Source organism: Tachysurus fulvidraco, chromosome 21 (assembly GCF_022655615.1).
Source record: "Tachysurus fulvidraco isolate hzauxx_2018 chromosome 21, HZAU_PFXX_2.0, whole genome shotgun sequence".
NCBI classification, from domain to species: domain Eukaryota; kingdom Metazoa; phylum Chordata; class Actinopteri; order Siluriformes; family Bagridae; genus Tachysurus; species Tachysurus fulvidraco.
This window is the reverse complement of record NC_062538.1, coordinates 6,412,381-6,427,917: the sequence shown is the minus strand read 5'-3', so window position 1 is coordinate 6,427,917 and position 15,537 is coordinate 6,412,381. Positions and strand designations below refer to the sequence as shown.

Here is a 15,537-nt window from a genome sequence, read left to right as displayed (position 1 = left end):
TTTTTTTTTTACGTTTTTAAAACATTTGCATAATATATCCCAAGTCGAACGTCAGCCATAGTCAAAACGAACACTGTCTTGTCCTATCATCTGTAGCCTCTCAATTACAGGTGAATTCAAGGCCTATGGGATATTTACATAGCCCACAGCAAAAGTTCTATCCTACCTCTAGCTCTAGCAAATCGTATTATAGCATTGTCATTTTATTAGGCTGACATGTTTAACAAATCACTCGTAACTGAATCCCTTTGTGCTCCCAATCCCTGATGACAGTTTGATAGTTTTTTTTTCTGCAGGTCGTTTTTTAACTGTCGAGATATTTAATGGAAATAAAACCGAAATCTTTTGCTTGCCAGAAGTGTCTCTCATGGAAACAGTCTATTTATTTTTCCTAAATAGACTCCACACGTGCACATGAAGTATGTACACCATGGTAGGTTAGAGAATTTTATTTAAGCAAGAAAAAAAACAAAAGACATGGAAGCATTTCTGTTTGTATGACAGAAACATGACCATACATGCAAATACATAAATATATGAGAATATTTGTATGGGCAAAAAAAAAGTTGGCAGGTTTAGTTCAATCCATGATTGACTGACTCATGCACTTGGTTTTTGTACTAGTGGCTCCATCTTAGAGTATATGTCTCTGTATACTTTCTTTTGTCTATCAGGCTTTATAGATTGGCATAGACTCAAACATACTCCCGCATGACTGTTAAACTTTTAATTATCTATAGCAAGACACATATCCAGCATATTACTGTGACATCAAAAACATACTATAAAAATTTTCTGCCACCTCTTTCCCTCTAGGAAAGTATTTTTTTCATAGTTATGCTTTCCATCTCATCAGGTGTGTTTCAACTTCCCACCGTACTGTGTTGTCCTTTAGAGAGTTAAAATCCAGCAGGGTGAAGCAAAGCACACTGGTTTTGTTGACCTGTTCCACGGTTTTTAGCATCAATCAGCAGCAGTGGCATCTGCATGTGTTGGTTGATAATTTCAGAGACACTTTTAAAGACCTGTTAAAGAAGTTTAAAAGTTAATCTATTTGACATTTTATTATTTATATAATGTAAATCCAAAAAAAAGGTGGTACATAATGGTCAACTTTACATAAGCAAATGCAGGAGTACCTCATTAGATTTAAGGCCGGTTCCAAGGAGGAAGCCATCCTGTGCTTTGCGAATCTGAATGTTAAATACTTTGCTCTGGTAAAGTACCATGAGTGTGTAAGGCTGGGTGGCAGTGCCCTTTGAGCTGTCCCGTACTAAGAATGCTCCATCCTAATACAAGATGAATTATGTTGAAAAAATCTCAAAAGTTAACCATAGTATTTGGTAATAATTATAGCATTATTCAGAAAAATAAAGGACTCACCATGTTTACATGTCTTAGATTGCCTTCTGCCTGACCACGTGTAACCTGTCCAACATACCATGTAGGGTCCATACCCTACAGAAAGACAGACAAAATACTTTCTATGGTATTTTTCGGGTATACCTGATAACAAATGCATCAGTACATCATTATCAGCTATACCCAATATCTCCCTTGTTCATCCGTTGGTTGAAACCATTATAGGAGCTTTGGTTCATTGTCCATTTTCAGCTCAGCAATGATGCTGATATGGTAGTGTGTGTGGTGCTGCTATAAGTGTATTATGCACAGGAGCATTCCTGGGATTTTAAAGGAACTGATAGAGAATCCAGCAATCAAATATATCTGACCAACACCAGTGTTATGGTCAAAAATGGACACTGATAGGGAATTAGACAATGATTGACAATCCACAGGGGATGATTATCTACAATTTTGATAATCTAATCTATACAGCTAAAGGTAATAAAAACACTGTGAACAGAATTTTATTTCAAACTCTAATATAAGAAAATATATGTAGATTATTATTACAGAGGTCAATAACCAGACTGGTCTGAACGGTAACTCAAACAACTACTCTTTACAAGTGTGGTGAGAAGAAAATCATTTCAGAAAGCATATGTCACATCTACAACAGCAGAAGATCACATCATGTTCCACTCCAGTCAGATAAGAAAAGAAATCTGAAGCTACAGTGTGCACAGACTGGACAATTTGGAAAAAGATCAGGTAATGTTTTTACTCCTATTTAGTATTTATTACTGATTTCCTTCAATTAACATGACTAAAAGAAAAAACACACCCATTTCCTTAAATTGTAAAGAACACAACTAGCCACTTCCAGCTGCTTCTAATAGCAGTGTACACATTTTAGTTCTATTTCCACCCTTTTTAATTTAATTCCAGTCCAACTTTCTTATTTAGAAAATAAGTACTTTCATATGCACTAGTACGGAAGTAAAGTGCTTTATGTGCTTCTTTATGACGCTAGTAAAAAGTCGCCACCTGCTGAATACTCCAGATAACAACAAGCCAATATAAAAACCCACCTGCTCTCCACGAGGATCTAGATCTGATGGCCTCATTTGGAGTGGTGGAATTCTCGAGCTACCCCCTCTTTTTGCTGTCATTCAGTAAATATTGGTCAGGTTATAAGTAGTTAATTAGTTTATTTGGTAGAAATCATGATTTTGTAGTGTTTGATGGTACATACCATCCAGCAGTCTTGAAGGTAGAGAGGCTGTCTGACTAAAACTGTAAAAAAAAAAAACAGTAACAGTTTTTCAGTATATATTACATACTTTCATATCTAAGGAATAAACACAAGACAAAGTGTGCTGTTAGAGGCAAATAATAATAAATGGCATGGTTTGATTTCTGAAGATATCTATTGTTTTTATTCTTCTTACAGCAAGACAATTTATCAACATTCATTTTTATTGATAAAAGAATCACATCTTGTAATTTTTCTTAGTTTATAATTACATTTGTTCTGGGGAATTTCTGTGAAACAAGATCCTGTTAACAATTACAGCATCACCAGCCTCATGGTTTTAATCTCTCTCTATGCAATATGCTGTCAGTATGTTTTTTTTTCTGGACAAATACATTTGTTTGTATGATGAGCAATTATTGTATCGAGGATAAACAGTGAAGAAATTGTATGGGTCATTAAATGGGTCTTTACATGTGTATTAAATTAAATTTACATATGAACATGTGTGTTCTCCACACAGATGGAGAAACATTTAATTTGAAATTAGACAAAGGTTTTAAGGAACAGCACCTCAAAGACTTTAACTCTAATTGGTGTTCTAATTACTGATATTTATAAAAGATGTATTACTTTTGGCATCACTTTTAGAGGAGCACATCTTTTAGCATAATAGAATTGTTGAATTTGTTTGTGTAAGCTTTGTCACAAAGATTCTTCTACCCAAGTAGAAAGTTACCTGTCAGGTGGACCTCCAGATCCGTGTGGTTGTGGTCTTGGTGATGGATTCCTGGCATGTTTGGAGTGAGGAAAGGTAAAGCTGGATCTGACACCTGTGAGAATGAGTGAAAAAGAGTACATAAATGCCGTATTTATAAATCTTTAAAACACAATATTTTAATCAAAGAGAATCAATGTCTAAAACAATGTACTTAAGAACTTACCATCATCAGAGAACTGTTTAGGAGAGACAAAAACAACAACAAAAAATATTGTAAAACAAAATGTTAGATGTCATAAGAACGAGACATAACACAACACAAACTGTTATCACATGGCCAGACAAAACATCTGAAAAAAATTTCTTAGTAAAATGAGGATGAACGCTGAAACAACTACAGTTTATAGATTGTTTAAAATCTTTTTTGATGGATAGATAATCTTTTTTGACTGCTAGATAACTTGGCAGGGTGAGTAACTTAAATAAAAAAATAATAATTTTAAAAATAATTAAAAAATAATTTAACAAACTTGATCTCCAAAAATTTATAAAATTCAAAATGAATGGCTGATTGACATACAAAAACTGAATTTAAATGGGCATGACGTTTCGGAAAATGGTTTTATGATTTTGAGTAATGATTTCTGCCAACATTTATAATGCACAATTGTGCACAAATGGTTGCACTGACTTTCATTGGATTTTTTTTAATACCTCAGATCTGGGATCAGGTGATTGTCTGTCAAAAGAAAAATCAGAGAATTAGTTGTTAACAAATTGTGCAAGTGTTTTAGAATATTTTACAAAAACAAGCCATACGATTTTTTTTATTGTGCATTATCACTTCAGACCTTTTACTTAAAAAGCCAAAATATTTACACTATATGGCAAAGGTACAGTATGCAGACATCTGACAATGACACCTGAACTTCACTTGAGTTCTTCCACTCCTAACTTGATGCACCATGTCTTCATGTAGTTTGTTTTGTGCACAGGAGCATTGTCATGCTGGAACAGTTTTGGGCCTCTTAGTTCTATTTAAGGGAAACTGGACTGCTACAGCATGCAAAGACATTGTAGATCATTTTGAATTTTGATGCACTTTGTGGTAATTGTTTCTGGAAGAACCACATATCCAAGGGGTCATGGTCCAAGTATCCACTTATTTTTGGCCATATAGTATAGTATGTCCAGCTTCTTCCAGACTGCACTGTCATACAAAGCTCATACATCAGTAACATGTAGACTTAAGTCAGAATAGCACACCTGTTATAAGCTTGACCAGGAGTAACAGAAGAAGCACTTCTTCGCACCCCCCCTGCTGTAGGTACTGGAGGTTTGGGCATTCGTGGAGGCTCCAAAAGTCCGGCATTCCTGTTTTTGGCAGCATCACAGTGACAGGCATTTTACATTTAAAAAGATACAATGGCCAATATCTTTTAATTGATCTTACTTTTATTGAAAAGACAGGTATTTTCTGGACTAATGTGTTGAGGCCAGACTTTATTTGTTATTTGTGGTGGCCAGAGACACCTTTATTTTTTCTGCTCAGGATTATATATGCAACATATTCCAGAGCTAAATAGACAGAGTTAGTAGATACTAATATTGTGGTGAAAAATGTCCTGCAGAAATGCTTAAGGACAAATCAACAAATAAGTGTAAAGTAATAGCTAATCTACAGAGAATTGGTCAAGTAGAAAGAAACAATTGAAATTTAGCTAGCTAGCTGCAAAACTAATATAACTAAACAATAATTAACATATTATTATTAACAATAATTATTAACAATAATTTTTAATTATAATCATTTTCTCCCCAGTTTGTTCATCTGCAAATTTCCATCCATGACTCATTTCTCCCCTATCATATGACATCAGCCAGGGATGGTGAAGGATAACATGTGCTTCATCCAAGACACACAAAGCCAACAATCCACATTTCAAACTGCTGCTTATGCGGCATCACAGGCAAGTATAATTTACTCAGAGGAAAGTTTTATCTGATTTTGCTTCTGACAAAACTTTCAATTTTGACTGTCATCAACTTGGTGTGAGGCAGAAATACACCCTGACTGTGTCACCACATTGTCATAGGACACAATGCTGACACATAGCTAATTCACCAATGATCAAAGCCCAAAACACTTCACTTCACAACACCACCCAGAAATACCTTTTATCCTTTAAATGTAAAGCCCTTGCAGAAAGGAACTGTCATGAGATGCACTGATGCAAATGCACTGACGAACTCTCAGTGGTTAATTAACAAAATACCCAAACATGTCTGGAAACTGTGGTTTTGCATGAGTCACCTTGAGTGCTTCAAGGCAAAAGTTGTATTTGCAAACAGACTGCTCATGTGTAGCTTTGCAGCAACAATATAGCCAGTGACTTATAATGTATTTAGCAGAGCATCCACTGTTCTTACTCAGAACCCAAGCACTGTTTCATTTAACTCAGTACCATATTATTTAAATGCTAACCAAAATGAACAGCATTAACACCCAAATCTCTCACAGCCATACCTATCCCTATATCACCAGACGTGGCATCTATATTGTTCTGAGATTGATTAATGTTTTTAAAAAAGGCAGATACAGTAGGAAGTATTACCAGGAGCAGTAAAGGAAATTGAGAAAGCCACCAGATACATATACTTTACAATGTCATGGATTAAATAAAGTTAAACGAATATGACAGTACCTGACTGGTGGCTTGGTATTCTTTATGGGACATCATTTATTGGAAGAAAAGAAAACAGACAACATGAAATATTAAAAGTGAGATTCGAATTAAAGTAATGACAAAGTATGAATAGCATAACTTTTAAAGGTCAGCACAAGGGATGGGTAAGGTTTTTATTTTTCTAGAAAAATCATATAAAAATGTGTTGAACTATCATTACCAATATGCAGTATGTTCTAACTTTTCTATAATTGTTAAAATGTGAGTTACTGTAATGCCAGCTTTGTGTAGAGTAATACAATAAGTTTCCCTTACCCGGTCATTTGAGGTATTCCCACCTGTGAAGACAGAAAACAGGCATATATTAATATGACTGTATTCATCTGCGTTGTCACACACTAGCTGTTGTAAAACTCTAGCTGTGATAAAAGCTGTGTTAACCAATGCTGAGGCTGACAGAAACCATTTTATATGATCTCTAGCCATTTAGTAACCTTAGCCTAAGAAGAAGCTTTCAGTTCTGTTTCTCTTTGGGCCCAACCAGTAAAAGCTGGTAATCACTCTGCTATCCTAAGTCACACTTTGGTCTTATGTTGCTGTTATTCCATTTGTCTTTGAGACATTTTGACTTTAAACTGTTTATACTGTGTGTTTGAGGAACACAAACTGATAAACTCTTGACCTGTAGGTTCAATGCAGGGTAATGGTGTTTGGTGTTAAAAGACATGTTGACAGGCTCCGTAACCATATAAAAGGTAAGATGCAATATATAGACTATTCAGTCATTCTTTCGCTTTCAGTAACTGCTTTCTCTTGGTCAGGATATCCAGACCAGTGAATCCAGACATAACAGGAATCACATGGCAGTGTACTATTTTTATATATATAATTCAAGAACTTGTGTTCAGGATCTGACCAGGGGCCGTGCCTTTCATGGAAAATTCATTTAGCAACATGAATGCACCATTTCCTGTGACGTGACATGAAGTCTTTCATTAAAAACTACATGAGGTCATTATATTTGTACATTTACATAGAATTTCACTCAATAATGAAAGAAGAATTTACCTTTATTACTTGTCCTTTCCAGACTTCCTGGCTTTTTACTGCGATCAGGAGCTGATGAAAAATGAAACAATTAATAATGAATTAATTAAAAAATATATTAGAACCTCTACCAGACAAACAAGAAAGCACAGTGTTCTTACGAGGAGGTCTCTGAGTCCTTTGAGGAGACTGTTCTGACCTTGGGTATGCTCCAACAATCTGCAAGAGAAAGCTATTCATTGTCGTTGTAATACTTTAAAAAGAAAGTAGTTTAGGCAGAGACCATGCTGTTGATTAAGACTTACACTCGGGCGTCCCATAGCAGGAAGTGGAGGACCAGGCCCAGGACCAGGCCGTGCTGGAGGCACTGGTGGCTGGTTGGTGACTGAAGACCGGTCTAGAAGCAAAAGAAAGTAAGGATATGTAAAGCATAAAACACGATGAAATGCGCTGTTATAAGAAAATAAGCAATAACGCAATCTGGATTATTTTCGAATATCAGTATATTCCCCACCCTTTTATACCACAGCAAGCAGTCAATGGTTCTATTTATTTTTTTTAATTAAGTATCATCATAATTTTCATACATTTCTAGCATATGTGATTACTTAAAGTCTGCATGGGAGGCTGCTTCTTCCCAAAAATTCTATTAAAATGCAGTAGCAAAATGTTTCCATATTAAATGCCAAAATGTGTCTATATTATTAATCACTGTCTGTGAAACTCAATATTTTAGCAAATCAAAATATCGTCCTGTTTGTTAATTTAGTGCAAACTGTTGTAAAAGACAGAGCAGCATGGATAAAAATCCTTTTTGAAGCAGCCCTTTTAGAACGCTGCACAGCCTCTATGGGCCTCTGTAGCTGATTCAACTTTCTACACTTTGTTTTAATGGGAGAAAAAGAATGGGAGAAAACATTCTTTGGAAAACAGGGTTTAATGTGTCGTTTTGGCTTCGCTAGGAGTCAGTAGGTGAGTTTTGCATATAAATAAATATCTCAGGTCACTAGACATTGTGCTCTTCTCTATTCAATGGGCCAGAACCACATAACCATCTGCCAATCACTGAAATGGTAAAGAAGGCGATTGATATCTCAAGCGTAAACATAGTGCCATAGTGTTTTTACACAACTAAAAAAGTTTGTTTTGGAATTTGTTTGTTTATTATTAGGTATAGCTTCCTTCAGTGAAATTTATCTAGTTAGTTCACTGCTTAGCTGCTTTATAAAACAAAATGGTAAACTGTTAATATTTTCGACCTGAAGAATTCTGCTGTTCTAATACATGAGGAGAGACCAAGAATTAAGCATGAGGCAATATAATGAGAAACAGAACTCTTACCAATATAGGTTATACATCAGAAACCCAAACCTGCACTTCTGTTATTTTAAAAAACCACCAGCCACCACTAATTTAAATTTAATTGTATTTAATGTTGTTAAGCGTTTGCATGAAAAGTGGCTTCCTATTATCACTTGTTATATAAATATAAATAGATGTTCATTCACCACTCATACTTTTTAGAAGAGCAGAAATGCAGCCACTTATGCTACCAAGAAAATAAAAAGTGATCTAATAACTTAACAATAAAGTACTCTACAAAATCAGAATGTTGTTGTTTTAAGTTACAGGTTTATCTACAACTGACCCTGGAGACATTTTAATTATGTTTTAAAAAAACAACAAAAAGCTGTACCATATGAACAATTACATTATACTTTTGTAAATTTTACCAGAAAAATTAACCTTATTACATCATGCAATTAATCTAAACAGCAACTCTACAAAACAACAACAACAACAACAACAAATCATTTTTACTGATTTTCTACATGGCATTTGGCAGACACCCTTTTCTGGAGCAACTTATGTTTTTATCTCATTTTATACAACTGAGCAATTGTATTATTGAGGGTTAAGTGCCTTGCTCAGTGACCCAGCAGTAGCCATTGTAACCTGGGACTTAAGCTTACAACTTTCTATTCTGCAGTCTAACACTTGAACCACTAGTTTACCACAGCCAAGTTCTGAAACTAAATGAGTGACATTGAATTTATATGTGTTCATTACCAATATACTCGCTGTTGCTGTGCTTGGCAACACAGATTTGGTGATGCTGGAGGTCATCGGGTGGCTCGCTTGGGGGCGGTTCGTAGTCGTTATCGCTGTCCACCCCACCATCTGCTGCTGATTCATAATCTCCACCACTGCCTTCTCCTTCATCATTTGAATTTGGACTCTCATAATCATCATCGCTTTCCTTCAACAGTGATATGTGTAAACATTAACAAAGCATTTGATTGTGTAAGAAAGTGAAATAATCAAAAGAGGTCTAAAGTATGACATACAAACTCTTCAGATCCCCATCCTTGGTCCTCAACAGGCAAATCTATTGTAAGATTTGGAAAAGAAAATATTGTTAATGCCATGTCTTTTATTACTTGGCTAAAATCCTGTAAGTAACCAACATTTGTAGTTATCTAGAATTTGATTGCATTTTAACCTTAATACTGGATACTGGAATGAATCATCCTCAACACTTTATCAGAATTCACACAGACACAGATAAGTAGTTTAAGATACCACATACTACAACTGACATGGCTTTGAAGCACTTGAGTGAATGCCAATCTGATAGAACTGGATGCTAAACTGAATCTGTTTTATTGATATAGTGTATAGTCACTGGCAGAATGAGAGACAAAAAAAATCTTCATTATTTGGAATGTCTAAATAAACATACTTAAACATACTTTTTTTTTAAAAGATTTCCTTAAGTAAGTGTACATATATTCATATACATTTATACTCAAGTGTAAAACAAGCAACATATAACAAAGCAAAATTACTGAAGTATTTCCCAATTTTTTCACCTATTTTGATCTGCTGTGTTTAATGCTCATAACTGATTCTTCTAGCTCTCAGAGGTGTAAGTGTTCCCAAAAGTACAAAAAGACATCTGTCTCAAATCACAGGTTTTAGTTAATGATAGCAAATTAATACCTCTTCCAGCAAGGTACCATCATTAGCTAAAGGTAACTAACAACAGTTTCAAAACATTTATTTCCTAATCGCTCTATTTTCAGCTAGCATGTTGATAATGATTGCAAATAACTAGTCACAATACAAACTGACTTTAAAAAATACGAAGTGTACATAGCAGCAGATAGATTACAGTGATGGGTCTCGTTCTCACTGTCACATAAGTTAAAGTTTAGATTAGTTAAGATTCACTGCAACTACATACTGTAAGTGGCCTAAACCTGTTCCAGCATTACAAAGCACAAACTGAGGTCCATGAAGACATGATTTGCCAAGCTTGGACTGGAAGAAATCGAGTTTCCTGCACAGAGCCCTGACCTGAACACTGAACTGAACACATCCCAGACCTCTTCACCTGACATCAGTGCTCAATGTCACTGATGCTCTTAACCTCATCTGTTTATGTGGAAAGCACTAATACTCAAAATTGATCCATATTCATACTAAGAGTAAGAGTACATGATCCTGCCTCTGAACCACCAGGGATTAAAAGCAAAGTAATCATCGACAAAAATAGTTTAAAAATAACAGTACCATGCAAAGTCACATACTACATAAAACATTTAATATCGCATTATGAATCTAAACAAAATTCCTTAATAAATGCTTCAATATTGCTTTCAACAAGATACGTGTGTAGATAAATGTGGTGTGAAAGGACAATGAAGAGGCCGTTCAAATTATTTTCCTTGTGTGTTGTGTGAGTATTTCATACCTGCTTCTTGGTATTTGGGCGCAGAGGATCTAAAAAAGAGACAGTAAAAAAAAATTCTCAATACTCATTATTAGCAGATTCATTCATTTTTTTTTACTGTATGTGTGTAACTGCTTGCCTTAATTGAAAAAATCCTCTCTTCTCCTCTTTTTTGTTGATTTCCCGGGAGATTTTGGAGATGAGTCTAGATAAGTTACACAACATATACACAGCATATTTTTATTCAACAACGACTGACAAATATAACATAAATTAACCTTCTCTATAAATGAAATGTACTGTATATAAAATGTCTCTATAGCAGCAGAATGTGTCTATGTACTTTCATAGATGATAACATTTTAGAAGTAACATACATCAGCATTTGTGAAAAGAAGATCATATTTCATGCTAATTTAGCAGCCGGTGTTATGGGTGGGCGCAGAGAACTGAGCTCTGACAGGATGTGGTAAAAGATACAGTTCCCCTTTCCTCTGTGCGTTTTTATAATGCCCTACATATCAACTTTCCTCCCAATGTTATATTGAACAACATTATCCTTTATTCACATCTTGCTATCACATATGGATACTCAGTGCTAGTTTTCTGTTCCTTGAAAATGTGCACATTCTGCAAGTTCACTGTCTGTGAAATGAGCACTGAACTCTGAACATGTGACGCTGCCCCTCGATGGTTCCTGCCACATCTGAATTTGTTGCACTATCGTTGTAGAGCAAAGCTTCCTCTTATTGTCATTGCATGCAGCGGGACCAAGAACAGAGAAATGTATTTAGATTTCTGAAGACTGCTTAGTGACACGGCAGTAAAAATGCAAATTGGACATAAACGTGTGTAGTTAAAGAACAAGAAACAAGAAACATTTCTCTATTTCAAAGGAATAACATTAACTAATGAACCATAACTAGTTTGTTTAAAGACTACATAAAAAGCAGAGTCTAGTGAGAGTCTGTCAGGTCACAAGTAATACATTGACCTAACTTTTCAGAATTTTTACAACTGCTGTGGTGGGATCTGAAAGGCCTTTTAAAGTGTAGCACACAAAACAAACAACAGGATTAAAATCAAGGTCCATAAGCAGTAAAAAAGCAACGGGTAATACTCACGGGGCATGAAGTTTGGGAAACTTTTGAAGATCGTTATCAGACATATTCTAAACACACAGACAAGATCAGTTAACATTTAAACATGAAATAATACATGCTAAAAAACAGGAAGACAATGAGAAATATTAAAAATGACAAATGGATCATTAAGCATGAATAGAAAAATATACTTCTCAACCCTTTTTTTAACAAAGATTTTTTTTTATTTTAATTGTTATAGTTTTTTTCTGCTTAAAATAATTTACTGAGTAAAAAGTGCTGAGGAACCATTTATATTAATCTATTGTCTTATCTACAGATCTGTTTTGTTTTTTGGTGGTTTTAACCAATAAACATATTACAACCAATTTTTCAATAGTATTATTTTGTTATATTTTTTGATACATATAAATGTGTTATATATCAATCTAGATATAGTTATATATAGATGTATATACAGATGTTAGGCTGCCAAGTTACTACAGTATCTGCATCTGCACCTGTAACCACTCCAAATATTTGCATTCATATCTATATTTGGATTTAAACCCAAATATCGCAGATGCTACATTTTTTGTACCTACCCATGATATTTTCTTAAAAATTTCCATAGTTCTGATTCCCAAACTATTAACAAACTAATAGCTTATGTTAAACATTACCCTGACCAAGCAGTTACTATGGATGCTGTAAAAAGTGTCATGCAATGCTGCTATGTTAACACTTTTGTTTCTTGTGTAATTGCTCGCTCATCAACACATGCAAGTAAAGTCGGTCTAAACCAAGCAAGCTTTCTAAAATACAATCTAAATAGTGTATGTTTTGGAGATATTATCCGTTCAATCTGAAAGTATTAGTGTTCTGTTATATCCCTAACAGACGTATTTATACAGTATTATAAAGAGATAAAGCTCCATGCTATCAAAGGATATTCCCTCAGTTGGTGTTTTAATGATGGAAAGAACAGTCTGGCTCTGAATCTCCGATTTGTTTGATATCCAGTGACAGAGTCTAATTACTTTCGGGCATTACTCTCAGTCATCTGAAGAACAGCTTCTGTTTTTCCTAACACATTGCACTAATAGTATCAACGTCATCAAATATAACCAGAATTATTAGCCCTACTGTACTTCCTGATGGCTTTCCCAAACTAAACATGCTACTTGTACAGTAACTATTGAAATTTAGACTAATTGAGAATCTTTGTGACTAAAACTCCTGTATTTGTGCCAGTATATTGTTCCTTCTTTTGATGAAACTTAGCTATTTCCTCGTTCATGCAGAACGCACTAAGAAATCTAGAAAATACTTTGCAGCACACACACACACACACACATATATATATATCTTTCCATATTAACTTCTAATAATGTCACTTCCTTACCTCATGACAACAGCCAGGACACAATGACTAACTGTGCAGGGGGATTTTTTCATACACTTCTCTCTCATTCTCTCATTTTGTGTTGTTCCTCCTTACTTAACAGAGAAATTCATTTCATGGGTTTGTTTTAATTAATTTCGTTTTCATGGTTTTTAGCTTTAATAATGTTTAAAATTTTGTTTAAAACTGGGAAGATTCATGCCTTTGGTTGTCTAAAAATAGGTAAATATATGATGGGGCATGAAATTAGAAAATTAATCAACGACATGATGGTGTGTTGAAGCCTGAATGTAAATGTCAGTACTCCAATGTCTATGACAGAAATTTTTATTCCTGTTATAACACAGCAAATACTTTATTTATGGATTAATGACATATATGATAAAATAAATGTTAATAGTTAATAGTTAGTCAAACTAAATGCTGTGGAATGTCTGCAAAACTTCCTCTAAGCTCTGTAACAGCTCTATATGAGCTATAACACTATAACAGCTCTATAACAGTTATAAACAGTTGATTCCTCCCTGGCAAGTAATTTCTTTCTCTCTAGAAGCTCTTAAAACCAAACAAAAACAGAAGAAAACAAAAAAAAACCCAGCACATTTTGTTATGTTAACAAGAAATCATGAAACACATTGTCTGTCCTAAAGTCTTTCCAATGGGGACATCTGAAAGGAACAGCTTGAATTCTGACTGTTCAAAGTACTAACACTGGAGACTCCTTCCATAAAGGTTACACAAGCATCTCAAAGCTTCACAATATCACTGAGTATGTCTCTATTTGTTAAATAACAACATAGCATTTAGTGGCGCATTTAGTGTTACTATGCCTACGATAGAGTTTTAAACAAAGTTTATTAATTTCAACTTCTGATTTGTCTCGCAGGCTGCTGTTACAGAAACTAAATCAACTAACCTATCAAAACTGAGAATTAAATAACGATGTTGTATAAAAGCTATTAATATTTATTCAGCCTGTGCAAGTAATATAACTTTTATTAAATCAGGTGTTCAGTGAGTGAAGAGAAAGTATCACTGGAATGTCTACTCACCAGAAATCTCTGCCCATTCATTCCACATTTCATAACGACTTTGTCACATCCACTCAGATCTCGCTGTTAACAAAGAATAAAAGTTTGATCTCATTTGAAAACGAGTCAAAAAAAGAGGACAAATCAGACAAATCAGATGACAATGACACACTATCAGTACTACAATGTTAATAGTTCCTGATGTTCTACATGAAACTTTTTACACAGATAGAATTTATTTTTATTTTATCAAACAGTGTATGTTGCTCTTGATTCCAAAATGAATTCCAAGTTCAGTTCACATTTTTAAAAATGCATTTGAGGAAATAATGACGGTTTTAACTCCTGTGCTGTGGCAACTGCAAGTGCAGCAAATAAAACTTACCCTTCTCAGAAAGTCAGCTAAGTGAGGTGGATCCCAACCCATGACCTCTGATTTCGAAGGAATGTTATCAAAACTCATGGTTTCAAGTTTGCCGCTCTTCAGTATACAAAATGAAATAAATAAATAACTCGGTTCCCGTAACAGCAGCTTCTCCTTCGACTGTGATTTCACATCACAAGTTACAAGTTAAATAACAGCTGAAAAGCTGAAAATATGTTTCACCATCCATTTGTTAGCAGCTTACAAAAAGCAGAGAAAAGCCCGAGAGGATCTACACACAAGAAACTTTGCAAATGAAGGATGAGAAAAAAAAACTTGATGGCAAAAATTCTAGATGGACAGAAAGTGAAATAATTTTCAAAAATGTCCAAATTACTCCATGGTATGTTTGTAGATCTTTAAAAGAAGCAACACCCAGGATCTGACTGAAGACACTGAAAGGAAGAAAGAATAACAGAACGTCTCTGTAGGTTTCCTGTTGATCACATTGGTAACAAATAGGGGAAGTACAAGTGCCTTAGCGAGAAAGAAATTAACATGTTTCTGTTAACCTCCCTGCCCACACTGTTTCGCCCAGAAATCTAGTTCTTTTTACTGTTCAGCTTTATATCTATGAAAATAAAACTCTCTTAAACAAAAACATCTTAACACATACATAAATGACATAAACACTGTAGCGAGCATACACACAGAACAGGTGGCTATTTGTACATATATGGTAAATTATGAATCTTTAGTGTGTTCACCTACAATTCAAAAAAGAGTAAAAGTCAGATTTATAGGTTTAAGGACCTTGTTTTAGTTCTGGAAATTTCCTTATTCCTACTTTAACTGAAATGTGTAA

General features: G+C 34.6%; 1 protein-coding gene across 2 annotated transcripts; it reads right to left on the bottom strand.

Moving 5' to 3' along the window:
- Positions 1-420: 420 nt before the first annotated feature.
- On the bottom strand, positions 421-15,184 carry lcp2a (lymphocyte cytosolic protein 2a). 2 transcript variants are annotated; one of them, XM_027156602.2, is made up of 21 exons: positions 14,694-15,183; positions 14,330-14,392; positions 11,915-11,961; positions 10,930-10,995; positions 10,812-10,840; positions 9,403-9,443; positions 9,125-9,314; positions 7,360-7,451; positions 7,216-7,273; positions 7,076-7,126; positions 6,323-6,345; positions 6,026-6,045; positions 4,587-4,694; positions 4,035-4,059; positions 3,544-3,556; positions 3,339-3,432; positions 2,600-2,640; positions 2,436-2,509; positions 1,384-1,458; positions 1,140-1,289; positions 421-1,025 (listed from the first exon to the last, which is right to left on the bottom strand). In XM_027156602.2, the coding sequence occupies exons 1-21, from the start codon at positions 14,769-14,771 to the stop codon at positions 900-902; spliced, it is 1,464 nt and encodes a 487-aa protein (XP_027012403.1). In that variant the 5' UTR covers positions 14,772-15,183; the 3' UTR covers positions 421-899. The 2 variants fall into 2 exon arrangements, with proteins under 2 accessions (XP_027012403.1, XP_047661658.1); XM_047805702.1 differs by lacking the exon at positions 4,587-4,694 and having other exon boundaries at positions 14,694-15,184.
- Positions 15,185-15,537: the final 353 nt, after the last annotated feature.